Source organism: Dicentrarchus labrax, unplaced genomic scaffold (assembly GCF_905237075.1).
Source record: "Dicentrarchus labrax unplaced genomic scaffold, dlabrax2021, whole genome shotgun sequence".
Taxonomy (NCBI): Eukaryota; Metazoa; Chordata; class Actinopteri; family Moronidae; genus Dicentrarchus; species Dicentrarchus labrax.
Genome location: NW_026136718.1, coordinates 16795745 through 16823668, shown reverse-complemented (window position 1 = coordinate 16823668; position 27924 = coordinate 16795745). Strand labels below are relative to the sequence as shown.

At 38.9% G+C, this 27924-nt stretch overlaps 2 protein-coding genes across 10 annotated transcripts in view; both read right to left on the bottom strand.

The window, feature by feature from the left end:
* Positions 1 to 4: 4 nt before the first annotated feature.
* Positions 5 to 7941, bottom strand: soat1 (sterol O-acyltransferase 1). Of its 2 annotated transcripts, none has more exons than XM_051377916.1 (16): positions 7778 to 7941; positions 7171 to 7322; positions 5948 to 6006; positions 4910 to 5058; positions 4749 to 4808; positions 4500 to 4607; positions 4033 to 4318; positions 3767 to 3845; positions 3564 to 3648; positions 3419 to 3464; positions 3195 to 3324; positions 2974 to 3071; positions 2778 to 2876; positions 2435 to 2570; positions 2091 to 2236; positions 5 to 1988 (listed from the first exon to the last, which is right to left on the bottom strand). In XM_051377916.1, exons 2-16 carry the CDS (start codon positions 7319 to 7321, stop codon positions 1911 to 1913), a joined length of 1710 nt encoding a protein of 569 aa, XP_051233876.1. In that variant the 5' UTR covers position 7322; positions 7778 to 7941; the 3' UTR covers positions 5 to 1910. The 2 variants fall into 2 exon arrangements, with proteins under 2 accessions (XP_051233876.1, XP_051233877.1); XM_051377917.1 differs by having other exon boundaries at positions 7800 to 7939.
* Positions 7942 to 11029: 3088 nt separating this feature from the next.
* Positions 11030 to 27924, bottom strand: part of si:dkey-21p1.3 (collagen alpha-2(I) chain) — a 30826-nt gene continuing 13931 nt past the window's right edge. For 6 of the 8 annotated variants that reach the window (XM_051377533.1, XM_051377536.1, XM_051377534.1 and 3 more), the window contains 56 exons: positions 27252 to 27359; positions 27067 to 27120; positions 26842 to 26895; positions 26708 to 26752; positions 26419 to 26472; positions 26268 to 26312; positions 26135 to 26188; positions 26005 to 26049; positions 25856 to 25909; positions 25736 to 25780; positions 25268 to 25321; positions 25098 to 25142; positions 24763 to 24816; positions 24555 to 24662; positions 24402 to 24455; positions 24247 to 24300; positions 23325 to 23369; positions 23185 to 23238; positions 22853 to 22897; positions 22596 to 22649; positions 22322 to 22375; positions 22169 to 22222; positions 21894 to 21947; positions 21628 to 21681; positions 21406 to 21450; positions 21222 to 21266; positions 20223 to 20330; positions 19211 to 19264; positions 18964 to 19017; positions 18729 to 18782; positions 18470 to 18577; positions 18250 to 18303; positions 18020 to 18127; positions 17691 to 17741; positions 17009 to 17062; positions 16828 to 16881; positions 16650 to 16703; positions 16382 to 16489; positions 16229 to 16282; positions 16018 to 16071; positions 15848 to 15901; positions 15700 to 15753; positions 15521 to 15574; positions 14875 to 14928; positions 14728 to 14781; positions 14333 to 14386; positions 14188 to 14241; positions 14055 to 14108; positions 13954 to 13971; positions 13655 to 13717; positions 13347 to 13499; positions 13073 to 13208; positions 12854 to 12960; positions 12380 to 12460; positions 12069 to 12278; positions 11030 to 11856 (listed from right to left, as the gene is read on the bottom strand). In XM_051377533.1, the coding sequence (XP_051233493.1) occupies positions 11704 to 11856; positions 12069 to 12278; positions 12380 to 12460; positions 12854 to 12960; positions 13073 to 13208; positions 13347 to 13499; positions 13655 to 13717; positions 13954 to 13971; positions 14055 to 14108; positions 14188 to 14241; positions 14333 to 14386; positions 14728 to 14781; positions 14875 to 14928; positions 15521 to 15574; positions 15700 to 15753; positions 15848 to 15901; positions 16018 to 16071; positions 16229 to 16282; positions 16382 to 16489; positions 16650 to 16703; positions 16828 to 16881; positions 17009 to 17062; positions 17691 to 17741; positions 18020 to 18127; positions 18250 to 18303; positions 18470 to 18577; positions 18729 to 18782; positions 18964 to 19017; positions 19211 to 19264; positions 20223 to 20330; positions 21222 to 21266; positions 21406 to 21450; positions 21628 to 21681; positions 21894 to 21947; positions 22169 to 22222; positions 22322 to 22375; positions 22596 to 22649; positions 22853 to 22897; positions 23185 to 23238; positions 23325 to 23369; positions 24247 to 24300; positions 24402 to 24455; positions 24555 to 24662; positions 24763 to 24816; positions 25098 to 25142; positions 25268 to 25321; positions 25736 to 25780; positions 25856 to 25909; positions 26005 to 26049; positions 26135 to 26188; positions 26268 to 26312; positions 26419 to 26472; positions 26708 to 26752; positions 26842 to 26895; positions 27067 to 27120; positions 27252 to 27359 (3753 nt within the window). In that variant the 3' untranslated portion in view covers positions 11030 to 11703. The remainder of the gene's footprint in view (positions 11857 to 12068; positions 12279 to 12379; positions 12461 to 12853; positions 12961 to 13072; positions 13209 to 13346; positions 13500 to 13654; positions 13718 to 13953; positions 13972 to 14054; positions 14109 to 14187; positions 14242 to 14332; positions 14387 to 14727; positions 14782 to 14874; positions 14929 to 15520; positions 15575 to 15699; positions 15754 to 15847; positions 15902 to 16017; positions 16072 to 16228; positions 16283 to 16381; positions 16490 to 16649; positions 16704 to 16827; positions 16882 to 17008; positions 17063 to 17690; positions 17742 to 18019; positions 18128 to 18249; positions 18304 to 18469; positions 18578 to 18728; positions 18783 to 18963; positions 19018 to 19210; positions 19265 to 20222; positions 20331 to 21221; positions 21267 to 21405; positions 21451 to 21627; positions 21682 to 21893; positions 21948 to 22168; positions 22223 to 22321; positions 22376 to 22595; positions 22650 to 22852; positions 22898 to 23184; positions 23239 to 23324; positions 23370 to 24246; positions 24301 to 24401; positions 24456 to 24554; positions 24663 to 24762; positions 24817 to 25097; positions 25143 to 25267; positions 25322 to 25735; positions 25781 to 25855; positions 25910 to 26004; positions 26050 to 26134; positions 26189 to 26267; positions 26313 to 26418; positions 26473 to 26707; positions 26753 to 26841; positions 26896 to 27066; positions 27121 to 27251; positions 27360 to 27924) is intronic. The other 2 variants (XM_051377540.1, XM_051377535.1) reach the window with 2 other exon arrangements.

Below are 27924 nucleotides of genomic sequence, written 5' to 3'. Positions count from 1 at the left end.
GAGGTAAAGAGCATACATCATTTTTTAATCGTAATAGCTATTATACTTTGATGTGTCTTTAAAGAATATATTTGTCTACATCCAAAAATAGAACATACTGATTCATAAAATGATCACCAGACACAATGAGCTATGCAAGGCAAGAAAAAAAAAGAGATCACAATCAACACAAATATGACTGTAAGTAAGTAGGCAATGCTCGGCTCCCAAAAATAAATATTTAATCTAAATAAACAGCATTTCTGCAGCTTGGCTCTTTTCACTACCATACATATTATCCTTAATAACAAAATCTCTGAGGCATAAAGCACAATTAAAGCTTCAGCCAAATGTAGAGTTCTCAAGAGTTACTTATTATACTACAGGGAATCCCAATATTTCTCTATTATCTGTACATATTATAAAAATAAGTTGCTGGTACTTGTGTTTGTTAATATAAAATTCGTATGGGACTCTGGTTGCATGTACTCTCCAGCTCCTGACCACAATTCACAGCCAAATTGAGCAGAGGAAGGATCCAAAGTAAAAGCTGTTAATACAGTGCCACCTTGTGGTCATACAGGTTTTGGAAGTGCAGAATTTTCCATTGCTGATTTTTTACTTTGTATTGTGCATCTCATTATTCACATAGTCTCCCTGCATTGGAATATGTCAGAATTGGCAACATTTACTGTGCATTAACTTTGTGATTTCCTCAACAGCAACAACAAAAAAAATACAAATATGTAAACACATGTCAAGACCACAAGAACTATAAGCACACTGCATATAAATTCCTTATTCTATTAGTTTGACACGGAAAATCACTGTACTGTAAAATGTATACTTGTGTGCTTTCAACAACAAAACACTGTCTCATTTAATCTACCCAGTGTCTGACAAAGCAAAGTGTAGCCCTTAGTACTAATCAAGTATCATCACTAATTCAATGTTATAACATTCAAGCAGCCAGCTGCAACAGTTACAGTAGTAGTTATTCTGTAGTAATTTCACCTTTACACAACTCTCAACATTGGTCAGGAACAAAATAAAACATAATTTAGGTTCACAAGAAATATTCTCCATAACTGAAAATATTCAAACCATCAAGAATACATTCAGCAGTCACAGAATACATTAACTCCTTACAGCAGGATCGCACCTCTAATTTGTTTAGCTTTGTTTGATGGAGTTCAGTGTCATTATTTTTAAAGAGTGCCCAACATCCTTGTGGATTGACAGCTGGAGACCAACAGAAAAGTGTTCGGGAAACATTGTACATATGTAACACACAGTTTCAGATTTACTATAATATAATTTCCCAACTATATCAGCATGTCAAAAGCCACCTTCATTTTCCTCTTCAGAGGAGTTGACTGCAATCTTTAAGTTATAATACAGAGGCCACCGTTCTTCATAGATTTATACAAAACACCAAACAGTAGCCATTTTTCAAAATAAATCTTATTGGCAGTGAACATAAATAAAATTTAAAGTCTTTCCAAACAACATAGTGAATGTTATTTATAATAGAATAGTAATTGCAAACTTTGTTAAATATTAACTATTAGTGCATATGTGAATGATGTTTGTATTCAGCTGCCATATCATGATTGCCACTATCACATTGGCACAAGGAGTGGTTTCACAGTTGATCAAGGCAAAACGTAATGGGAATGCAAAATAAAAGAGTTCCCATGTGGTTTTATGTGAACTTGTAATTTTGTTGGGTTTGTTTTTGAAAACATAAAATGGATAAGTAAGGCAACACTTTGACTTTGCTGTTAGAGTAAAGAACATTTTGGCAGACTCAGTCAAGACCTTAGTGCAATAAAATAAAAAGTGAAAGACCAGAAGTTAAGACAGTAACAGAAAGGCCGGTCAAATTTAAACTGATCGGTGATAGTCCTCTGCAGCGGTCCAAACGTAGATCACAGTCTGTCAAAGTCCGCCATCGGGCCTCTCTGACAGCTCCAGGAGCGAGGCTTCAGTAACTCAAAGAATGAAGGCTGAGAAAAAAAAAACAACATCACATGAAGCTAGATTTGTGTCTGTGCTTAAGGGAGAACAACATTTCACCAGGCTGCACAAAGCAATGTTGCAGGTGTTACCTCCTGCAGGGGGCAGTAGCGCTGAGCATACCACTCCTGGGAGTACAGACAGATAATGACTCCCTGACCCAGGAAGAGGGATGTCCACATGATTATGTTCCAGATGGGACCTTTCCTTTGGTCATGCAGAATGAAGTTGAACATCACTGTGACAGGGTGGAAGCATAATGAAAAGGTCAATGCAGAGAGACATATCTTGATTTAGTGTGTGTCATAACACAGACCGAATAATACTGTTTATTAGGTTTAGCTGGATTTTCAAGCCAGTCTGGGTGACTCATTGTAAACATACAATAAAAGCAGAGTGGTGTGAAAATAGTGAGGACTAAGCTCTTTTCTCTTACTTCCAAAGCACATGAAGAGGCAGAAGAGCACGGGATAGAAGAAGCCAAAGCAGATAGCAAGAATGTACTCGTGGACTACAGCAGATACTGTAAACACAAACAGCATGGCTGCTGGTCTGCAACGCTTCTGAGACATCTGGAAAGACAACAGCAGGGAGAACAGACAAATCAAAACGACAGTGGTGTAAAGGTTTAATCTGATCCATACAATTTTATAATAGCAATAAGCTGGAAAATTTGTTTAATGTTCTTCTGTCGTCAGAAATAGTCAATAAAATCGTACCTGACCTAACACACAATGCAGCTGCTTAAAAATAACTGTACCAACAGCAAAACCACTAACCCACAGGAAGTCCCGGTACACATAGTAGTACAGCCAGTCATGGACCACGACGTTCCAAGTGCGGTAGTAATTGGCAAAAGAGGTCGAATTCCACCAATCCTGTGATGTGTAATCAAAATGAATTAAGTCAAGTCTAAAGTAGAACATAAGAAGTTAATTTAAATGCTGCTGTAGTTGGCAGTAACAGTAGAAGTACCTTGTAAAACATCCTGTCAGCAAAGCGGAGCATCTCAGCGAAAGCATTAAGCCAACAGTGGAGGAAAGCAAAGAATGCCAGGAAGAGAACCAACACTCCTGCAAATGAAAAAACACAGAAAATGTATTACTACCGCATCCCTAGTCGACACTGAGAGAAACCAGGTGGGGTATGAAAGGGTACTTGTTGATAAGGCTCCATAAACTAGTGGCCAATCTCACCTGGCAAGATGGAGTTAAAGACACAGAGGACCATGGCCCTCAGGTCAAACAGCTGCAGACTGATGCTGTGGAACTGAGGGATGCACAGCCGCACAAACACGTAATAGGCATAAAACAGACTGCCTAGTACCTGCGGGGTGGGATCGGTTGAAACTGTCAGAAAAATGGGCTTTTGTTTGCAGTCTTTAGTAAGGTCAGGATTAAAATGTCAAAGAGGTTGGTACCTGAAGTAACTTTGTGGCCACATAACCCCACCTGATCACGGGGTTCCTGCATGAATGAGAAACAAGGTTTTACCACACACATGAGCTACTGCATGGGGGGGAGGGGGGGAAGGAACCCCACAAAACAATGAGAGGGTCAGTTTACCTGGGGTACTTGTCTCTGTAGATGAGTGTGGGTGCAAACAGAAAGTAGAGATACTGAGAAACCTGAGGGACCACTGGACTGGGGCCTATAGATGACAGGAGAGACTGCTTATCAACAATAAGACTGAATGAAAAGGGAACACAGTAGCTATGAGAGAGAGGAAAAAAAGAAGGAAAAAGACATGTAGATGGATAGATACATACTGCTGTTGTCTTTAGCCCAGTTGAGGACTATTGGTACATTCTCCCTGACAAAGGAGTGGGCTTTCATCATGAGACGCACCTGGAGTTAGACAAATAATAGAACAGACACAGCAGTTATTAAAACTTTCCACCCCCCAGTCAATTTGAGAAGTGAAGACAAGTTTATATAGCACATTTTAAAAAGGCCTTTGAAAGCATTTTACATACAACACACAAACTGTGGGTGTGGTCCCAATGATCAAAGTGAGCATTCACTGATCATCTACCTGTTCCAGGATGATGATGAAGCAGGATGCAGGTGGCAAACTGTTGGTCACCACCACATATGTAGGCAGGAAACCCACACACAGAGCCTGGAAGAGCAGGAACACACAGCCAAAAAGCAAACTGAACAACCTGGGATGACTATAAGACCCAGACTGGGTCTGTGACCAGAGGTGGAACAGGGTGAAGGGAACCAGCAACACAGACAGGAACATGCAGATCCATGTGCACACCACCAGAGGGAACTGTCCAAACGCATAGACCAGTAGGTCAAAGTCCAGCACCAGTCTGAAGCAACAGAGACAAAGCAGAGATGAGAAACTTGAAGTAAGTTCAAACGTGACAGCAATTCATTACTTCAACAAAAGCTGAACAAAACAAACAAGATGGTGATTTGTCAAGTTAAGTGACTTAATAGACATGGTGACAAAATCATTAAGGTATTATACATAGCAGTCTTCTACATTACCTGCCTTCATCAATGAAATCTACCACCAGTGTACTGAGGATAAAGAGAATGAGCACGGCAATAAACATGTGGTAGATAGTCCTGATGTGGTTCACCTCAAACAGCTCACTGCAGGAAAACAGACAGCAGGTGATTAGAATCTGCACAGCTACACTGATGTCAAACACTCGAATAAACAGATGCTGCAATGCACTTCAGTCTTCAGATATAAAATATTTACAGTTCTGTTACATCAATGTGTCAACTTACTCTAGGAGGGACCTGCGACTGACAAAGTGCTTGCCCTGGCCATGGGGAGGCCGAAAATGCCTAAAGGAAAACAAAAGGGTGACATCAGTGACCAGCAAATACATTTTTTGTTGGAGAAAAACAAGAAAAAATAAAAAAAGGAGAAAGTTGAAAGGCGCCACCTGAGTTTGCTCCTCTCCTTGTCTGACAGCGGAGGTGAGAAGACGGCAGGTATGGGTGCAGGCTCCAGGCTGGCCGACTCCTCAATAAGACTGTCCATGAAGTCATTCACCTGACTGTCAAACTGACGCATCAGGTCACTCTTCAGGTACTGAGCGATAGCAAAAGAAAGCAGCAGGAGTTATCATTCATAGTCTGTAAATACTTGAACAAATGTGGTGTATTTATGTGGCAATAATGATTCCTTCTGAATATGCAAAGAGGTTTGTAGCAAAGTTTTGGTGTTAAAAAGTGAGAAGACTCATAGTTACTTTTCATAGACTTTGGTTTTCATTTTATGACGCTGCTCAAGAGAGAAGAGAAATGGACTGAAACAAATTATTGATGAGCAGCATCTCTTCTGGATAAGAGCATTAGCTAAATAAGTAAAATGTGAATGTAGAAATGTTGAGAACATTTCTCCGAGGCGGATTTTCTTTTAGTTTTGAAGAAATATAAACGATTGCCATAACAATTCCCCTTATTTCACACCTTGCATATAACCCCTTGTAACGGAGAGTAAATTTGTTAATTGCATTATGAAACTGTTTATCTGTTGACACCAAGCCAGAGCTCTTTTCTGCCAGAGGCAGCTCTGTGTTAATATTATAATGACACTTTAACTGTGTAATTTTAACACTTCCCGTAGGTGTGACAGACAGTAGAATCAATGCATTGCTCACAGTATTGTGCAACTGCTCAAATGTATAATGTACTCATTCAGGAAGTCTGTATCTTTTGTAAAACACTGTAAAGTCACTGAACAAACTTTTAAAATGATCCACAAGCAGAATACATGATCACTTTGATTTCAGCGTGTTCATTCATTTTATATCAACAATTATTAATTGTCAGCAGGATGACAATACACATATATCAATTGGAGGAAACCCAAGATTACTCCACTCTCTAAAAGTTTTTCCTCTTGGAGGGTGTTTGAAATGGCTCATTCCGACATGCAAGTTGAGCCTTTTCTACATCAAAATTACTGAATTACTAACCTCCGCTTTCCTTTTCAGTTGTAGCTTTTTGCTGATCACATGTTCCACTTCAATTTTTCCTGAAATTAGAAAGACAACACATAAGTCTGAGCATATGATAAAATACAAATCTTCAACATGCTGCTTTGTAATCTTCCAATATTATTATAAAGCAAACACTTTGGACACACCCAAATTAACAACAGAGCCAAATTAGTTGCCAGGTTACCTTGTCTCAACAGAACTTCAACCTGGGAAATGTCAACATCAATTCACACCATGTCAAATATTTCAATAAATGACTTACAACTAACGGTGGGGCATCTGAGGAGATGGTTCCGGTTTTATTGTTCACAGAGAGTTAAAATCTGCTTTTAACACCACATGTAGGCCAATACAAAACCTTCTAAATCTTTTGACAGGGATTGAAAAACTTCACAGGGTGCCAATGGTTGAGTACTGTAGATTTAGGTTATTGTGTCTGGATAAATAGAAGAAGTCAAATTACAACAGTCTTTAGATCGAATGTAGCAACATCCAAAAGGTGACACGCCTATAAGACAGTGGGTAGCAAGTACAATGTAGTGTCCACCAAGATATGCTATTGGACTGCTTGTGGTAAAGGTAACTATAGGTCATTAGTCTTGACAGCTGTCTGATGAACAAGTTTGATCAGTTATTGAGGTCAATCACACAAACGGAGACCAGCAGCAGTAGCACCCCACCCTATATGGAAAATGTCAACAAACAGTACGGCAATGACAAAAACGGATTAACTTGACATTGTAACAAAGACAGGGAGCCAATAAATTACATTTCATTCGAATATTTTGGTAGTTTTTCACCTTACCAAACGTTTTTGTGGTCAGTATTTTTATTCTAAATATACATTAAGTTCATGTTGCCCAAAGTCCATAGTCAGAATTTCCCATGATCACTTCACTGACCATCACTTGTCTGTGTCACTATCTGGGCTAGCATGGGAATCAGTCCAGCGGTCTCTACTCTATCATTCTCTTTTCTGGTTAAACACACAAACTGTGCCACAGGTCACAACCTATTGCTTAAGAGGAACACTTCATCCTCTGACATGGCGTCAGTGAGTAACACATCCAAGGAAATTCACTGAAATAAAAAATTAAAAAAAGAGGAGAGGTTGCACATTGCTTCTCCAATATTACGATAACAAGAGGTCAATGTCCTCTCCCTTGGCCCTGCTGATGAGGAAGTGGAGATTTTCTCACCATTGCTGGTGATGTGGTTGTCTCCATTGCTTTGCTGATGCTCTCCCTGGTTGCACTCCCCATCCAAAGAGCTGTCCAAATCAGGGAAGGTGGGCATCTTAGGGATGGCTCGGGAGCGGGACCGGAGGACACAGTCATCCCCAGTCTCCATCCTGAAGAAAAACAGGTAACTTCAGTTAAAAACAAACCAGTGACCAGCAGCATCACCAAAGTAAAAGGCAGCAAGTCTTGAGGACTCACACAGGAGCGAGCTCATGGTAGCATGGGTAAGAATGCTAAGGATTTTAGACTGACAAATAAAGCAAACACAGCTGACAATCAGATCACTCTCACATGACACGCAGCAGACAGACAGACAGACAGACAGACAGACAGCTAACACTTCAGTTAGCTGTTATTAAGACTCAGTGTGAATTCATGAGCTAACTGCACATATTAAAGCTAAACAGCCACCTGGTTTAAGGCTGCCTCTCACTGTAAAGCGTCCGCCTCACGGCTGCTAGCCCTGGGTGACATCTATTGGTCAAACTAGCCAACTTGTTGACGTCCATCGTTGGCTAGAGACCAGGTTGACAGACATCGAAGGAAATATAAAAATGCCGCCTACCGGATACTTCCTGGACACCTACTCGCTTCAGCCGCCGTCGTGCTGTCTTGTAAAGTCAATCTCCGACGTTTTCGAGTACAAACTCAGATGTGAGACTGCTTTAGATCACAACAGTCTGTGCTGCTGCTCACCTTCCCCATTGTATTAACACAGGAGATGAGGAACAGGGCAGTCGACGCTGATTGGTTGAAAGTCTCTCCTCCTTTCGACGTCACCAGCGCCCACAATGTTGACCATAGCTGTCATCAGACTCCAGCTCATCGGGCTGCTTTGTGACTAATTAAATGAAACTTGCTGCAACATGCAAAATTTAATAAAATGTTTACTTGCTTTGAGAGTTAGGTAAAATCCTAATTACACCCCAAAATACTGAACAGTTACAAGTCTCTAAATAGGACTACCGTAAAGCCTGGGCTTTTATTTTCTTCTATCATTGAGCTCAACCTGCCTTTATTTGGAACAGTCCTTTATATGTGACAGGCATTTAATTTTTTTTTTTTTTTTTACGCAAAACCCTTGCTCAGCAAAGATGGGAAACACTATACAATTATTTATTTGACTCTTTGCTGCTCATGGTTTCTGTAAAATGATCCGAAGGATTGAACTGTGGAGAATCTCATAATGTGGAGCATGTGCTCATTGATAAAACAATTATATTTAAACTCAGAACTCACTCAAGCAGGCAACCCGGTGGGCTTTTAAGAGGTTTTATACATTCAAATAACTTCTATAAAACCAGACCAGGCCTCTAACTGCATACTGTATGTACTGTATCTACAGTAGATTCTGTCATAGCCACCTACCCCATGTACATAAAGATACCTGCAAGACAAATATTTATTTCAGCACCATTGCACTATTGTTTACTGTCTACAAATGTTTGTTTATATATGTATAACTGTACATATAAAGTCCATGTGTTTTTTGTTAAACTTGTTCTGTTTATTTATGCTGTCAGTCTGTGTTTGTACATTGAGAGCAACGGAAAACCGGAGTCAAATTTCTTGTATGTGCGCACATACCTGGCCAATAAAAGTGATTCTGATTCTAATTGAGACCTGTAGCCACACCCACACCAGGCTAGTAAAGGAGACCTTCTTCTAATTGGGACGCTGCTTTTAAGAGATTTTTTTATGATATATATACGAGACTTAATAGCATGTAACAATTAACAGATGTAAGAAAACATAAATGTAAGATGATACGCAGTTATATCTATCGATCAAGCCCGATGAATTTAATCAATTATCTAAATTACAAACATGTCTTAAGGACATAAAATCCTGGATGAGCTGCAATTTTCTGATGTTCAACTCAGAAAAAAACGAAATTCTTGTACTTGGCCCCAAAAACCTTAGAGACTCACTGTCTAAAGATATAGTTACTCTAGATGGCATTACCTTGGCCTCTAGCACCACTGTCAGGAATCTTGGAATTATCTTTGATCAGGATTTGTCATTTAATTCCCACATGAAGCAGACCTCTAGGACTGCCTTCTTTCATTTACGTAATATTACAAAAATTAGACACATCCTATCACAGACAGATGCAGAAAAACTAATGCATGCATTTGTTACTTCAAGGCTGGATTACTGCAACTCTTTATTATCAGGTTGCCCCAATAAGTCCATTAAGATGCTCCAATTAATTCAAAACGCTGCAGCACGAATACTGACAGGAACTAGGAAAAGAGATCACATCTCTCCTGTACTAGCTTCTCTGCACTGGCTCCCTGTAAAATGTAGAATAGAATTTAAAATCCTCCTCCTCACCTACAAAGCTCTTCATGGTCAGGCCCCTTCATATCTTAAAGAGCTCATAGTACCCTATTACCCCTCTAGAACACTACGTTCTCTGAATGCTGCACTACTTGTGGTTCCTATAGTCTCTGAAAGTAGAACAGGAGCCAGAGCCTTCAGTTACCAAGCTCCTCTCCTATGGAACCAGCTTCCAGGTGTGGTTCGGGAGGCAGACACCCTCTCCACATTTAAGAGTAAGCTTAAGACGTCAGTTTTTCCTTGCCCCCGTCGCCAAGTGCTTGCTCATGGTGGTACTGTTGGGTCTCTGTAAATAATGTTATAAGGAGTTCAGTCTAGACCTGCTCTATTTGAGTGCAGTGTGTCCTGAGATAACTTCTGTTATGAATTGGCGCTATACAAATAAAATTGAATTGAATTAAATGTCTCCATAAACACAATATGAAATAAAAGAAGAGGAGCATTTACTCCCACTTCCTTTGCATTGTGTGCAGGATTCCCTCTGTATGTTGGACTATGACAGTATTTTATTTTATTGATTTATTTGACTGGTTCAAATACTTATTGATCAGCAGAAACAAATAATTATATTTAGGGAAATAGTGAACTGTATCTAAGAACATTTACTCAAGTACTGTACTTGATTCCAAATTCTTAGGTACTTTTAACTTAATTCATATACTCCAATACATTTCACAGGGAAATACTTTTTAATAATTTGACAGCTTTAGTTACTATTTACTTACAAATTATGATTTTTACAGAGAAAACACACAAATAGCTCATAAAATATGACGTTTTCTTATAAGCTGAAACAGTTTGCAATTAATTAATAAAAAAAATGCTGCTTTTCCTTTTAAATATTTTTTATGTTTTTTTAATCATTTAGAATTTTGGACAATTGGTTGAACAAAACAAACATTGAGAAGGTGTCACTGATCTCTGGGTAATTGCTGGCATTTCCCAAAGCATGATGGGTCATAAATCTCAAATTGAGCTGGTCTTATGAGATGAGTGTGGCAAATACAATTAACTGCAAAGACACAGGGGAACATTTATGAAAATCATGAACGACTACATTATACACATAACCACAGATTTGCTTCTGGACTGGGTTTTTCATGATTAAAGGGCAAAAAAAGGATCATGAGTGTATTGGTGAGGAAGGGGTGGGAGGTCTCAACATGCATTTGGTAACAGGCAGTGATATCATACTTGGATGATTTTGTATAGTCTGTTTGAAGAGACTCTGTGACTAAGACCTTTTTCTCAACTGCCTGCAGGTCTTTTCTGTCACAACAAGGCCACTTTGTGATGTGTTCTGACAGCGGTGCTGGTGCACAATCAAAATAGCCATAAGAAATGTTTCAAATGTTCTCATGCTCACCACATTGTATGGAAACTGCCGCCCAACAATATTTTGACTTCTGGACATCCCTGAACTTGGAAACTTGGGAAAGTCACAGCAGGGCTCAAATAGTACAGTACTAGTAGCTGTTTTACATGAACATATGCTTTTAATTTCCTACTGTGTAACAAAACTCAACAGATGAAGGAAACATAAAAACATTCAACTATCACTATAAATCCTGTGAGTTTTCTAACCTGACATTGGCTTATTAGGAGGTCCTGTGTCATCAGTGGTAAACTTTTATTTGATTGGTGTAAAGTCTCAACCTACACATTCTGTAGTTACATTAAAAATCTTGTTTATGGAAAAAGAAAATCTACATTATAACCTACATTATAAAATATTTAAAGGTTGGCATCAACTGTACAGTACAGGCAGTGAAAACATAACAGATGTCTCAGTTTTAATCCACACGTTCAAAGTCATCATTTTATTTTGATAGTGCTGCACATTATTCCTCTGTGAGGATGACGGGACACTGAATACACTGAGATGTAATATAAACAGTTTAATTTCATAAAATGCTTCATATGATAAAATCTAACAATTCATTCAGCTTGTGACAATTCAATAAATACACACAACATATAGTACTGAGCAAATTAATTCTAACATAATATTTCATGTAAAACGTCTAGACACCACCTATCCCTGCTTTGTATATAAAAGAGATATTTACAGAATTTCATCATGCACAGGCACACACACACACTCACACACACACACACACACACACACACACACACACTCTTCAGAGGTCACAAGAAGCAGAGGGGTCCCAAAGCAACAGTGATCTCAGGGACAAGGGGATATAGTGACGTCATTTCTATACCCAGATCTCTGACAGGAAGTAACTCCATATCACCTCGATGTAGCTCCGTGCTGCCCTGAACCATCACAACCACCTCCACCTGCAAGATGATGAGGCAGAAAGACATCAAGAGAACATGTGTACTCTGTTCTTCCTGGATTTAAAACTTAATCCTGTGAATGAAGCTTTACACGGCAGGTTATAGCAGTGGGAATTTATTTATTTCTAAAAACAATGTGTTGTATTTGAAGTACAGTTCAAAAAATGCTGCTCAACTGACAATAATTTTTCGACAACAACATAATCTTTTACCTCACAGCCTCTCTTGGGCACTGTTGTAAGGTGTGAAATAATTTCTTTGCCAGAGTCTCCCAGGAAGTGAATAATCCTATTGGCTGAATTAGTTGTGCCAGCAGTACTGGAGTGGTTTGCTGTACAGCTGACAGTCATGTGCTGGAAAGATCTGTGGCTGTGTAACCGCAGAAACCTCAGCTGGACAACATCTGCACCAGTGTACTCAAACTATCAGAGACAGAAATCATTTAATTTTAAGTCAGAGGAAATATCTTACTGATGTTAGATGTACTAAATATTAACGATACACAAATGTGTTACAGTATTACCTTCTTTCCACCATGTTGCTGACTAAACCACTGGACAGACTTTTTCAATTTCTTCTTTTCTGGTTCCCAACTTAACTTAATCTAAAGAAAAGAATATTGCTAATATTTTTAAAGACCATTGTATTTGTGTATTTACATAAACATGTGAAAAGTACTTTCCCAATAGTTCTTTTTATTAATAGGCTTTCACTGCCTTGGGTGAAACAGCTTTATGTACAGTATGCGGCTTCATACACTTGAAAAAATCAATTAAAAATGCAAACATTGGTCTCTTTAAGAGATTTCAAATCATTGCTGTGGGGTAATCTCAACTGACAGCAATGTTATAGGGTTTTATAAGTATATTATAATGTAAAACCATTAGATCATATCATGTTAATGCAGTTGAAAAAAAGAGATTGAATGTTTGCTTTCCTCACACAGCACTCAGCCTGCTAATGTTAGCCCTTGTACTGTAGGTGAAAATGAACGTACCTGCGACTGTAAAGGGTTGATGCAAGTTGTTCCTCCTGCTGTGAAGTTACAGAATACCTTCACAGCATCATAGGGACAGCCCTGGTTGGGGTCCATGTAAAAGTAACCTGAAAAATAATCGACTTGAGTGCCTGATCACTCAGACTAATTTGGTATCCAGTGTATTGCCCAAAACAGATTAATATAAAGTCATGGTTATGAGCGTATTCAGACCCTCACCATCATTCAGATGAGGGTGTATGAGTCCCAGCTCGTAGCAGGTGGTGGCCGGGTCATCTTTGGTTCCCTGAGGCCAGCTGAAGGATTCCTCAGCTTCATCTTCTTGAGACCATCTCCTGGACACTTGCCTGGGCCGCTACAGAGGAATCCATCATTCAGTCAACCAAACATTCAATCATAATACAGCTCCCCTTATATGAAGCTTAAATGAACACTAAACAAAATGGGAACATTGTGTAAATAAAGTGTATATGAGAAGATAGCTTGTACCAACTTTTTGTTGTCCTTTCCTTCGCTTCAGGAGGCTGAGTTTTTGTCCGGGTCTTGGCACATTTTTCAGTTTAGATATAGCACTGGGTCTTGTTTTGGGCCTTAGAATATTTCTTTGACCTGGTTTGCTGCGGTTGCCTGGAGCACCCGGTTTTCCCTGTAAAACAAATTATTTTGCTTTAAGAGCATGGTACACTCCCTGCGATCAAGGTTCAAATTAATCTTGGTATGTTACAGTTAAGTTTGTTGATCAGGTCAAACATGTTTTTTTTCTTGTTTACTTGTCTTGTCTGTGTGAGCAAAATGTCTTACTGGAGGTCCACGCTTGCCCTTCACCCCCTTCGGTCCTTTCCTGCCTTGGTAACCTTTCATTCCCTATGAAGGAAACCAAGGTGAAGATAGAGCCAACTAAAAGTGATGGAAGACTGAAATAATTTCTTGTTGGCTACTTAAGTTCTCTACCAAAATGCTTTCTTTATAAACACAAGCTAAAAACTATAAATGTGCTTTCAGGATGCTGAATCTGTGACCAGGATCAGGTCCAGGTAGACCTACAAACCTGTAAGTCATAAACAAAAAACAACAAAAATCAAAAAAGCACAGTCTCTCACCTTCTTTCCAAGCTGGCCCTGTAACAAAGACAGAACAGAAATAACTTCAGTAAAATGTTTCAATAAGCTATTTGATATAGAAGAATATCAAAGCAACGTACAGGGAGTCCAAGGAAGCCTTTTCGCCCATGTGGACCACGAGGACCAGAAACCCCCTGTGAAAATCAAGTGGATTGATTAATAACTTGTTACCTGCTTAAACTAATTAAAAAAGAAAAGTAAAACACAACGTGCCTGCTTTCCTTTATGACCTCTATAACCTTTCAGCCCCTGCAAACCAGGATTCCCCTAAGACAAAAGTAGAAATTTGGTAGATCAACAGAAATTATTTTATTTTTTGCATTTAAATTATTTCATATTCCAAATCATTTCAAGCAACCTTCAACCCAGGTAGCCCGATTGGTCCCAATATTCCTGTGACACCTGGGAGACCCTGTAGGTGAACAAATTAAGGATGAGAATTGGTTTAGAAAACAGTTACAGGATTCTCAGGGCTTACTGTAAATCCCTGAAGCTGTGCAGGTGACTACTTTTAAAGGACTAAATAATGTTTATTATAAATCTTCTTTAGTCCATTAAATTGATAGTTTCAACATCAGCAGCTGGAGTGTATACAGTACAGAAACACGATAGGACAGAGTATTGATTAAAGGAATATGAGAGACTGCAGCATAGCAGAAGCATTCCTTACAGAAAGTACATTACATGTTACAGGAAATAAGTAAATAGTTACAATATAAGAGTAAAGGACATTGGTAAATGTGTGTCTTTTACCTTTGGACCAGTAATTCCAGACTCGCCTTTCTCTCCTCTCAGTCCAGGAATACCCTGTATCGAGACAAGCGACGTTGCAGATGTTTACCGGAAAAGATATTATGTTTAGGGATCTTATTATTAATGCTGCTGAACAAACTTGTATACCTTGGGACCCAAAGGTCCAGGGGGCTCTTGTTTTCCTTCTGGTCCAGCTTTACCCTGAGAGACACAATAGGACATGTTAAATACCAGTTTACCTGGCACAGTGTGTTACATAGATGAAAAGAGATAATTTTATAATAATAACAATAATAATAATACATTTTATTTATAAGCACTTTTCTGGATACTCAAAGACACTTTACATAAAGATAACATAAAAACAGGAAAACAACATAAAATAGTAAAACACTAAAAAACAAATCGGACTAAGCTAAACATTAAAAGCAATTTTAAAAAGGAGAGTTTTTGTCATTGATTTGAACGCTGGAAGGTCGGTGCAGTCACGGATTTGTTTGGGGAGAGAGTTCCAGAGGGAGGGGGCAACTACAGAGAAGGCTCTGTCGCCCCAGGTTCGGTGCTTGGTCCTGGGTGATGGAGTCAGGAAGTTTGCTTCAGATGCGCGGAGGCTACGGGATGGATTGTAGCGATGGAGCAGGTCAGTGAGGTAGGAAGGGGCCTGGTTATGGAGGGCTTTGTGTGTGAGGAGGAGGATTTTGAATTGAATTTGTTGTGGGACCGGGATCCAGTTCTGTACATACAGTCATGAATATTATTCATTTACAGGTAAATAAATGACAGAATATTGTACCTTGAAGCCTGGTGCTCCAGTGTTTCCTCTGATTCCAGGGGGTCCAGGTTTTCCCTAGAGCATTACATGTATAATATTTATGAATTGATTTATTGATTATATTTATGAATAAAGGAAAATTCCCCTGATTTTATGGTGTAATAGGGTTGCATATTATCCATGTTCGTTTTGAAGCTTACCACTTGACCAGGCCTCCCAGGTGCTCCAGGGGCACCTATGAAACCAATATCACCCTTTGGGATGAGAAGAAGAGGGACTGAATTCAGTAAAAAAAAAAAAAAAAGCTTGAACAACAGACTAAATTGCAGTATGGTCAATTTTTCCTACCGGATCTCCTTCGTTTCCCTCTACCCCTAGCAACCCATCCAAACCACTTAGACCCTGAGAACAAGATCACAAGGCCAGAAACCAATCGTCAACTTAAATTTTTGGTTTGCATATTATTTTAATATTATCTATTTTATTTATCTATTTTATCTGTCAAAAGGGATACTTGCAGATTTTCCAGGCCGTCCAGGAGGTCCTGGTCGACCCAGTGGTCCTTCATCTCCCTACAAAGGAGACTTCATTAGATGAGCCCAACGCCCAGAGTAAGACTGTGAGTAAGGTAAATCTGGATTGGGTGATTTAATCCTACCTTTAATTCTAATTAAACATCATCAGAAATCACAGAGAGTGATCCAGATTGTTTCAATTAAGTGAACTCACAGGTTTTCCGAGAGCTCCTTTGTTTCCTTTCCTTCCAGGCTGGGCTCCTTTTCCCTTTATAAAGACATTATCTCCATTATGAGAAGTGACAACTTTGTTTTCTTCTTTTCCATTTTAGATTTTAATCTGAGCTGAGCAATGGTGTCCTCTTACCTTTGACCCCTGAATTCCTTTAGTTCCTGGAAGACCGGGTTGACCAGCAGGTCCAGGTCGACCTTTAGACCCTGGAGTGCCAATGAAGCCCACCTTCCCCACTGTCCCCTAAAAATACATTCACACACACACGATACTATAATATGACCTATATTTACTGAAGAAATAGATTTTTGGAACTGATAAAATACCAGAATATTCAGCAACACTAAATTACAAACGCTGAAAATTGCAAACCCACTCTTTGAGTCCAAATATGCTATTTTACCATTGTGCCTCTTGTCCCAGGCTCTCCTTTTGCACCCTTTTGACCTCTCATGCCCTGGGGATTACAAAAGGTTGCACACAGACACTGCGTCACTGTGGTTACATCTTTATACACACCATTAAATATGCTTGACCAGAATAATGATGCCCACAGGGTGCAACACATAATAAAATCGCACCATGTCTCCTTTTATTCCGCGAAGACCAAACTTTCCCTCCTCACCGTGACTGCCCTGAGTTACACAAACACACAACAGAGACAGCATTACATTTATTAAGTGAACCACTACAGCTGTAAGGATCACATTTGCAGCACCGAAGCATTTCACTGCATCTGAATGAATAAACAGTATATTACACCTTTGGTCCAGGGATTCCAGTTTTCCCCTCAACACCCTTCTTGCCTGGCAAACCCTGAAAAATCATAAGAAAATATTTTAGCATTAGTTAAACCATAAAACAAGATCAGGCCTTACAGGCCATACCAACACATTATGCAATAACACCACATTTTGTAATAATAGCTGCATTTTGTAACAAACAGCCTGAACACAATATGTAATCAATGTTCCTACATTTTGTAATAATTTACATATTGTGGTGGTTATTAGCCAGCTCTACCAGGTGAGCTACCTGGACAGCCCACACTGTATACAAACCTAATGTGCAGCTTCCTGTATTTGACATTGGAATGTAGTACAAGCTGAGAAAGTGCTTTTGCTGCCATCTGGTGGTTGAACATGGTGTGTGCTGCACTAGTAAAACGTTACATTACAGATCAGGGTGGCCTGGATGTAAGTAGATTGAAACTTAAAATAAAAGTCAACACAATCTCTGTATAATGTTTTAAATATTGTGTTAATGCCACAATAATAACACATGGGGACCTCTGGTAGCTCTATGAGTTCAAGTCTGACCTGTAGCCCTTTACTGCGTGTCGAACCCTCTTGCTCCTCTTTTGCTGTCTATCTTGAGCTGTCCTATCTCATAATGGAAAAAAAGCACCCAAAAATATATTTTTAAAAAGTCTAATAACACATACTGGCGTTGATGGTCCAATTTGTCCAGGGGGACCTATACTGCCAGGAGGGCCCTGAAAAGAGAAAGCATAAAACCTTATACAAGCAAACTGTTTATTTCCAACTGTGTCATATTACAATTTAAATAAAATAGCATATACAGCATCTCTTAAAAGAAAGTCTCTGAATCACAACCAAATATAGAATATAAATATACTTTGTATATACTAGTAACCACACAACACTTGCTCCAAGCATATGATACATTTATATAACATGAAGCTCATCATAACTTTTAATCATAGCATTTTGGACATCAGTGACAACGAAAGAATCCGACTGTAATACTAACAGTGTGTCCCCGGAGCCCCTTTTGGCCTTTGTCCCCTACTGCCCCAGTGTTGCCCCCTTGTCCGAACTGTCCAGGCCTGCCTGATGAACCTTTGGTACCTGGCTCACCCTGAAAAATGTTATTATCAGTATCATACATTTCAGAGTGTAAACCAAACTTTCAGCATTCACTTTGCAGATCATTCCTCAACTCATGTCCAATATTGCTTCTGACTGACCACAATGACTGACCTTGAGGCCTAGAACTCCTACTTTCCCTCTGTCCCCTGGTGCACCCCTGTATCCCTGCAAAATAGGGTTGATGGTGAGGACAGGGCAGAGGAGACACATTGTCCTGTTTTAATTCACGTTTCAAAGGATGCAGATGGCATTGTTTTGTGTCACACTGTACAGAAGTGAGATGGGCTGCAATGTTATAGTAAACTATACTTTAGACACAACTCCTGTCCACCTGTTTCCCTGGAGGGCCCTTTGATCCCTGTGGCCCTTGGTTGCCTCTGCTGCCCTCAGCTCCCTTTGACCCTTTATTTCCAGGAGGCCCAGTGTTCCCCTTGTCACCCTGAAAGGTAAGTAAAACAAACCTTTTTCATAGTTTGATTGATAATTTTATACTCCATCTACATGCTAGGCCATTAAATCATGTATAATAGAACATGAAACATTTATCCACAGTTTGGAAAATAAAATGACACATTTATACATTAACTCACAGATTTGCCTTTTTGTCCAGCTGGCCCCTCAGATCCCCTTAGTCCAACTAGACCCTGGAGACAAAAGCAATGGGTTACCCATAAATGAACATTTAACATAGGACTGTCTTTTCATACAGTTGAACCTATAGACTGCATAGGCCTCTAAATCTGTGTTAAAATCAGACCTTTGCATTCAGTTAAATGAAAAAGGATAGAAATCAAATCTGTGACAAACACAGTCTAATCAATCTACCTCCTCACCATCGAGACCAGCGACTCCCTCCTGCCCCAAAGCTCCTTTGGATCCCTGAACAGACAACATGTAGATACAAACAGAAACATCTGCGTGAAGAATCATTGAACTGATTGTTTCTGAAATGGTTGCATAGACCACTCCATCAATACTTTTGTGTACAGCACTTTCTGGCACATTTAAACGGACATAAAAGTGCAGATACCTGAAGCATGTTCACAGTAATTCAGTAAAAGATAAGCTTTACCTTATTTCCTTTGACACCAGCTGATCCAGTTGGTCCTTGAGGTCCATCTTTACCCTAAATGTGGAGGGAATAAAGCAACAATTGCTCAAAAAAGACTGATTCACTTCATATTCCTGCTTCATCCTTATCTTCACTTCATCTTGGTGAGCTCGGTGCTTGGAACAGTAAGTTTTGTGTACCTTTTACAAATGCTTACTAATGTAATGGGTGTGTTTTTACTTTCATTTCAATATTTAATGTTTATTTCATTTATGAAAAATACTGTATAATTAACTGTTCTATCATTTGATGTGCAGGGAATTACTTGTGTAAATATATCCAAAATATTTTCAAATCTTCTTTCTTAAGGTTTTTTGCAACAGAATTTGAAATATCTAATGTATCCCCTAAGATAGGTACTGAAATACAATAAAAAAGACAACTATTAATTTGCCTATAAAACCAATGTCATCAAAAATCCCTCAAAAATCCTAATGGTGTCTGGGTGGTTCTGATAAGGCTCCTGGCAAACTCGACAAAGCACTAACTTTGCAATTAGGATGACACTGAGTACTGTATGACACCGTGAATCGTCACCCTGACACCAGACCTGAGCTGATCTGATGACTAACCCAAAAAAGAAAACAACAAACTCTTGCCAAACTGGAGAGAAAGAAATGTTCTGTTCATTTATCAGATCACACTTCAGTCAGCAGTTGTCATACGAAATAATAACCCTTTGATGTAATTTGGCTAAAAAATGTCTGACCTTTTTCATGGCTAACATTTTGATTTCTCAAACAAAAGTGTGACTAAGAATATCAAACCAGGACCAGTGCTACAGCAAGCTGACTCACTGGCAAAATTTACTGACATTAACAGATTAATTAACCCAGCAGCACACACACAAGAATGCATGCTGAAAATCAGTGCCTAATCAATGACAGTTATATATATAGTTTGCTTTTATTTTTCATCAGCAGTTTAGCCTGGAAAATTATACTTGACACTAAAAGCATAAAAACAAACTTACTGGGTAACCTGTAACTCCAAGGGGGCCAACTGGACCTTTTGGCCCCTGATCACCTGGAGGGCCACGTGGCCCAATCTCACCCCATGGTCCAATGTTACCCTGGATACCCTGAAGGAAAAAAATATGTATTCAGAAAAACATGATAAAAACCTTTTGTGTATCAAGACAAATTTCAGGTCAAGTCAGGTTTATTTGCTTATTATTTACAATGTCTCATTTAGCTTTACAGACTCACAGTAGCTATAGTTTCCAACCAAATCAAAGCTTTCTGGGAGGACAAAGAAAAACTATACAAAAACCTTAACACATAAGAAAAATAGTCTTCTAAATTAAGGTTGTTAATTTACAGAGAGCTGAGTGTCATCTGCATAAAAATGTACTGGAATGTAGCAGTTATTACAAAAAGGCTATTAGGAGCATTGTGAAGTAATCAGTCAATGATCAACTCATTACATAAACTAAATGCTATGCTATAAAGGACACCATCACAGATTGAAAATTTATACATTTATGTAACATCTCCCAAATTTGTTTGTATTTTATGATGAAATAAACAAAATAACAAAGTGACAGGAAGGGAAGCACATCTATGTTTACCGTTCAAGGTCCAGTGTGTAGGATTTAGTGACATCAAGTAATGAGGTTGCAAATTGCAACTAACTGAACACCACTCACATCTTATTTTTAGGTAATGAAAACACAGTGATTCTTTTTTTCAGGTGATTATACACTAATGAAAACATACCAATGAATATTATATTCAATTTCTGACAATAGGTCCTCCTAAATGTTACATACTGGACCTTTAAGATTATTCAAACTGTATATAATCTAAAGTTTACCTGTAAGACGGGTGAATAGGAGAAACACACTCTGTCTGCATAAAATGTATTTTAACTGTTGGACAATATTTCAATAATAAACAGACACTGACTCAATGAATGAGGATGTTAAGCACTGGATTAATGGATGCGTTTGGAATGAATGAAATCATCTTACAGGAGATCCTCTGTATCCCTGTGGTCCAGCCATGCCCATCTCACCCTGAAGGACAGTAAGGCATGATGTGACAGACCTCAGAAAAACTTAAAACTTAACATAAAATTAATATAATGATACAAAGTAACAGTGGTACTATATAAACTGCAGCAGTGAAACTAATAACAGAATATACTTCACTTACCGGGCGGCCTTGTTTCCCCCTTGATCCCTCCTCACCTCTCTTACCCTTCACAACAAATATAACAAGGTAGGTGAACACAACACCACATTAAACACAATGTATAATATGAATGAATAACCACGAGCAACACATTTGTCATGACAGACTGATGCAGCTTATAATATTGACTGAAGTATATTCTGATTAAAATGCAAGTACTGACAAAATTGAATTAACAGATACCTTTAGGCCTTCGCTTCCTGGAAGCCCTCCTGGGCCTTTTTTACCTTTAACCCCCTAAAGGAAACCAACAGTCCTTTAATGTCAACATAATCATTGTTACATTCAAAATATAAAAACTCTGTCTTTGCAATCCATTCTCATCTAGTATCTCATCTCTTCTCAGCAATCTCAACAGATTCTGTTATATTATCAGAGCTTTATTGTTGTAGCATCACAAAAGAGTTTTGTAAATTCCTAAAAGGCCAGATGGTGATGTTGTAACTCACCAACACTCCTGGTTTTCCTGGTGTCCCTTTCATTCCTCTGCTGCCAGCTTCTCCCTGTTGATTGACACAAGTGTACAGAATATAAATTAACATATTCCATCAGCAACACACACTGGTATAATTTGCAATGCTAATGCTGAGTAACCTACAGTAATGTGATACGGCTACATGTGAATGCATTAATAATTGTAAGCTTCTTTCCATACTGCAACTCCTCCTATTAACTTTTTTACAGAATCTGTAATCTGAGTTTTAAAAAATCTGAAACAACTCACACTCTTCCCTACGGGTCCCTGGAGGCCAGAAGCTCCTGTCTTCCCAGGCAATCCCTGTGGAAAATATTTAGTAGAGTATCAGTTATCCATTTGTGACCCTGTAAGACAAGCAAATGTAGTTGTTCAGTGTTTATTAGAAAGGGGTGAACTCACTTTTGGTCCTGGAGGTCCAGTGTCTCCAGGAATTCCATTTGTACCAATATGTCCCTGATAGAAAGATGATATTAGTTTATCACATATTTTTCCCTATCCTGGTTACCCCCTTACCATCATTAGCTTAAAAAAGAGAGCACCAAATATAAAGCTATAGGATATATATATTGTAGCTGGCAGATTGAGCTCCCTAATTTTAGTATATTCATTAATGGTTTTATACAGTTTGTGTATATCCATGAGTACCAATTTTAAATTGTGGATTGTTTCTTACCAGGGCTCCACGAGGTCCATCCAGTCCCCTGTTACCTGAATGACCTTGAAACCCCTAAGATGGGACACAGATAATGTGAAACCTTTTTTCAGTGGGTGTTGTTCTTGTGGATGAAGTGTATGAGATATCTGATTGATTAAATTACAAAATTCTCTTCAGCTATATTGGAGAGAAAAGTTACATGACATTTATTGAACAATACTGAAATTACAAACAAAGTATCATCCTCCAATTATTTCAATCATCAATTTGATCACCTTCAGGCCTTTAGGTCCTGTCACTCCTTGGACTCCAGGCCTCCCCTACACAAAAGATGTACACATATAAAACACATGGCCTTATTAACATCTATATTAGCAGCAATTTGACAGATACAATCCGAAATAACACTTTGGACAGAATAAAATGATATAGGATTATAAATAATGAAAAAGAAAATTATTCTAAATAGACAGTTTAAAATATATGTTAAAGTTATGATAAAATCCATTAAATCATAAGTATTAGTAAAAACTAGTAGTGATTTTATAATTGGAGTGAACACTGTAGCCACATAAGGACAGAGTAAGAAGTGTAGCGACATAGGAACCTTAATACCAGGTTCTCCTTCATGTCCTTTCTCTCCAGATTTTCCCGTCTCTCCCTGCAAGCAGAAAACGAAACCACATCAGTAGTATAGATTTAGGCCAGCATCTGTAATAAACTTAATCTCTACTCACTCATACTCACAATTGGACCTGGCAGTCCAGAAAATCCTGCTCGACCTTCTCGACCCTTTGACAGGAAAGTGACCATAACTGATTAGAATATAATATCCACTGGAAATGTTCCCAAATTGAAATAATAAAAGTGACATATAGTATCAGACACCTGTGGTGACTTGAGTGTATTATCAGCATTTTATATATTGATGTATGTTCGTATCAGTATATTTTATTTTTGGTGGCAAGTTGCAGCTACTTTACCAATAATTTCCTCTCTCTCATTACCATCAATGACCAATGAAGCTAGTGCGATTCAACACAAATATTAAAAGAAGGGAAAATATTAGCCCTTCATCTATTTTCCATGATGTTCATTTTGTGGTCTATGGTCCCATTTAGAGTAAAATAGACAATAAACCAGGGTATGCTTTAGGGTGTGGCTACCTTGTGATTGACAGGTCGCTACCACAGCAACCTGCCAGGATAGAGGCGTAACAATGTGTATCCATGGCACTGTATACATTTAAATACTTGTGAACTTGTTTCTGTGTGTTATTCGTGTTTTCGTCTTAGAACTTTGAACCTTTCAGTGTGTTTTCAGTTCATGAAAGTTAACCGTAACATTTTGGTTGCCTAAAAATGTTTCATTCATTCAGACATTTTAAGACAGTATACATTTTGTTTTAAAAATGTTTTTTTGCTAGGCAAAATTAGCATCCCAGTTATTATCACTGTTAATATAATTTACAGATGCACCTTGCTAAACAAGTTGATAATTCCCAACTCTTGTCCAAAAAACCCAAGATGGCCAAAATGCCAAACTCAGGACTTCATAACAGTAGTCCACAAGCCAGTGGGTGACGTCACAGTGGCTAAAGTGACTTATTTTATACAGTTTATGCTTATTCCACATGAACTGAATTCTTCAGCATCCTTCTTTGTCCTACCTTGTCTCCCCGAGGCCCAGGAACTCCGTGAATACCATTTGGCCCTCGATCTCCCTATGAAAAACACACACGTACTTACACACATTTCACAAACACTTATTTTTCAATAGAAAAAACATAAAAGTCATGATTCTTTTAACTTTATGAAAACACACCTTCAGTCCATCTTTTCCCTGCTTCCCTTGCTCCCCCAGGATGCCATCAAATCCCTAAAACAATGAAGGCAGGTATAAAACAAGACAGTTACAATTACAGTTGTTATAGCATTGTTAGTGAACGTCTTCATTCATCAGGTTTATTTCACTCACACTGGATCCAGGAGGTCCTGGTGGCCCTGTTGGCCCTCCAAGTCCCTCAAATCCTGAAGGGCCTCGACGCCCCTTCAATCCTTGTTTACCTGGAGGCCCTGGAGGTCCCTGTACACATAACCAACAAGTCATTCAACTGATTAACTGATCTGATCAATAAACCGATCAACAATAAACTGAACAGATAGACAGGAAGGATCAAACTCACAAGGTCTCCCTTAAATCCTGGATCACCCCTATCACCCCTTTTGGCTTTAGCCCCCTGGAAGAGAAAAGTGTGTGCACGCGCGCACACACACACACACGCACGCATGCACGCACACACACACACACACACACACACACACACACACACACACACACACACACACAAATACAAGCAAGAAGAAAACACATTTAGTTGAGTACGAAGGAACCAAAATGACTGTTACAGTATGATGGCTTTATTTATGATAATTAGTAATTTTAAATATTGCCATACATTACAAAGGTTGTAAACATTTTGCCTGCAGTCAATAATGAAATTGCTTTAAGTAATCTTACGGGATCACCTGAGGGTCCAGGCTTGCCTGGATTCCCATTGGCTCCCTGAAAGGAGAAAAAAACCCATATACTCAAGCTCCAACATGACAAACTCATACAGCACATCTGAGTTCATATCTTCCCTGGTAATTAATGTTGCTTGTGCAGAGGGTTCATCCTTGTTATCTTACATTGAGTCCAGGTGGTCCAGGTTCCCCTATTTCCCCTTCATCTCCTGGATCACCCTGGTGAAACACAGAGACGGTTGCTGACAAGAGTCACCCTAAAATATGAGCTTCAATCCGCTTCTGCATTTACAACTTTAGCTTCTGGCTGTTTTTCCTTAAAGGACCAGTGTGTAGGATTAAGTGGCATCTAGTGGTGTAGTTGCACATTGAAACTAACTGAACACCAGCCGTGTTTGTATTTGACGACCTGGGAATGCAAACGAGCTGTAAAGCATGTAGGAGAAACTATGGTGGCCACAAAAAATGTGAATGGCCCTATCTGCAGCTTGTCCGTCACTACTACTATTTCTACTACTGTAGAAACATGGTGACCTGCAGCATCTGTAGATAAAAACGTCTCATTCTAAGGTAACAAAAGCACAACCATTCTTATATTCAGGTGATTATATACGACCTTTAAAGTGTACTCACAGGGTCCCCTTTAGGACCAGGAGGTCCATCTGGTCCTGGGTTTCCCTATAAGGAAAAACATTTTATTCATATTTCTTTGTCTTCATGTAATAAAACTGATAAGCATGAGTTTTGTTATACCTGAGGTCCACGGACACCAGGTAACCCAACCACTCCATCAGGACCAGGCTCTGCCTGAAGCAATACGTGTATATACAGAGGTATATATTAAGGTATTAGCTCATAACGTCATTAGCTAATCAATATTTGGTTTTTAAGTGTCTTGTCACCTGTGGTCCAGCTGCTCCTCTGGCACCCATTTCACCTTGATGACCCTGATAGTGTAAAATATTGTTTCACAAATATATATTTTAATTAGAGAATTTGGATTTCAACTTGACTGACTAGCTGTTTACTTACCGGAGGTCCTTTAACTCCTAAGACACCTTTTATTCCTCTGGGACCCATTTTGCCCTGAGCAGAAGTCAGATTAATAAATACACATTTTCTATCAATTTTATGACGACTTTGTAGTTAGTGTTAGAAAACTTACAGGAGGGCCTGGTGGTCCACTAAAGCCTAGAGCTCCAATCTCTCCCTGAAAACAATCAGCAAGACTATTACTGTCATTAAAAACAATGAGGGCTGCACCTGATGAACAAGATGGAGTCAACTTATATAATCATTGTTGTTCTGACACTGACCGGGGGTCCTGATGGTCCTGGAAAACCAGAAGGACCCCTGGGTCCAGGAAGTCCCTGTAAACATAGGATAGTTCAAATGTTGCAATGCAGAAATTCGTTTTATATAAATGTGGTGACTAATAAGTTATGAACTCACTGATCATATTAACAACCACCAATAAACAATCAGTTATGGTTTTCAAGCAGAGTAAAAAGTTCTTGTGTATTTGAAACTGCATTTTATAATGACTATATAATAACAAGGGCACAAAGGGGGTGTTAAGTTAATAATAAAGTAATCTGTACTTACTATGTAGCCTGGGACACCAACAACACCTCTCACTCCTTTGTTCCCCTGGTTACAGCAAAAAACTGGAAAATTAGAATCCCATGTACCAGCTTTACTCCTGAAAAAGATGTCTGTGTGTGGATGCTGAGTCTGACCTTGTCTCCTTTTTGTCCTCTGTTTCCCTGTGGTCCAACCTCTCCTTGATAACCCTGAAGACAGAGAAAACATGGTTTGACAAATAAAATGCTCCAGTCTGACAAAACAGTGACAACTTTTGGGGATTTTTGCAGAGACTCAACGCTAGATACAAGACACACATATATATACGGGGCCTCTATAAGTTAAATCCCCATAGCATTAAAAATCCAGGCCACTCTTACCCACTCACCCAGCTCCCCTTTGTTGCCCTTCTCTCCTCTGTATCCTTTGGGACCCTAGTGGGACAAGCACAAGTTCAAATTCAAACTGTATCAGTATTGGACTTACATGTATGGGTGGAGATTACATGTACCAACATATTAAAGACAATAAAGAATACACATATTTTGTCTCTCAGCAGATTTACCTGTTCTCCAGGTAAGCCTGGAGGGCCTGTATTAGCATGCTGTCCTAGGGTCCCTTCTCTTCCAGGTCGGCCCTGTGGACCCGGCAAACCCTGTGGTCCAGGACTGCCCTGAAGTACAACACAACATGTGATTCAGTTTTTCAATTCTCATGAGAACTTTCATTGCAGAAGAGCAGACAATATTTTGACATATGTATTATTTACTTTATTTAGTAGTTTATAATATTGTTAGTGTGCTTGCTGTTGAAAAACATAATGAGTAGTAGTGTGTGTGTTGGATCATTGGACTTGATGACTTTGCATCATGACATTCTTTTCCTCCACTTCATCTGTTATTAGATGAGTTATTTTTTTATTTTGGGATACGTTGTTGTGCATACTCACTTACACAGTAAACCCTCAAATTCAGTAAGTACACCCTAGCTACCACCCAGAAACCCCACAATTACCACCTAATATATCCAGCAACCATCCCGAGCAACCACTTAATTATACGCCTTATTTTCGATTACTCCATGTTGTTCTTCATATATCAGTCAACTCAATGTGTTATCAGTCAAAGTAATATTGTAGTGATGAGTTCAATATGGTGTTTGTGTCACAAGGAGAGTGTAGACTATAATAGTGTACTGTGCAGACAGGCTGAGCATTGTATCTCTGATTGACTGACACA

Excerpts from the sequence above, each read along its gene's own strand:
- soat1 (XM_051377916.1), bottom strand. The coding sequence starts at position 7,321 with ATGGAGACTGGGGATGACTGTGTCCTCCGGTCCCGCTCCCGAGCCATC. Across the intron at positions 5,059-5,947 it reads AACTGAAAAGGAAAGCGGAG|TACCTGAAGAGTGACCTGAT; the intron begins GTTAGTAATTCA and ends GCTATCGCTCAG. Across the intron at positions 3,325-3,418 it reads TGGCCACAAAGTTACTTCAG|GTACTAGGCAGTCTGTTTTA; the intron begins GTACCAACCTCT and ends CCCACCCCGCAG.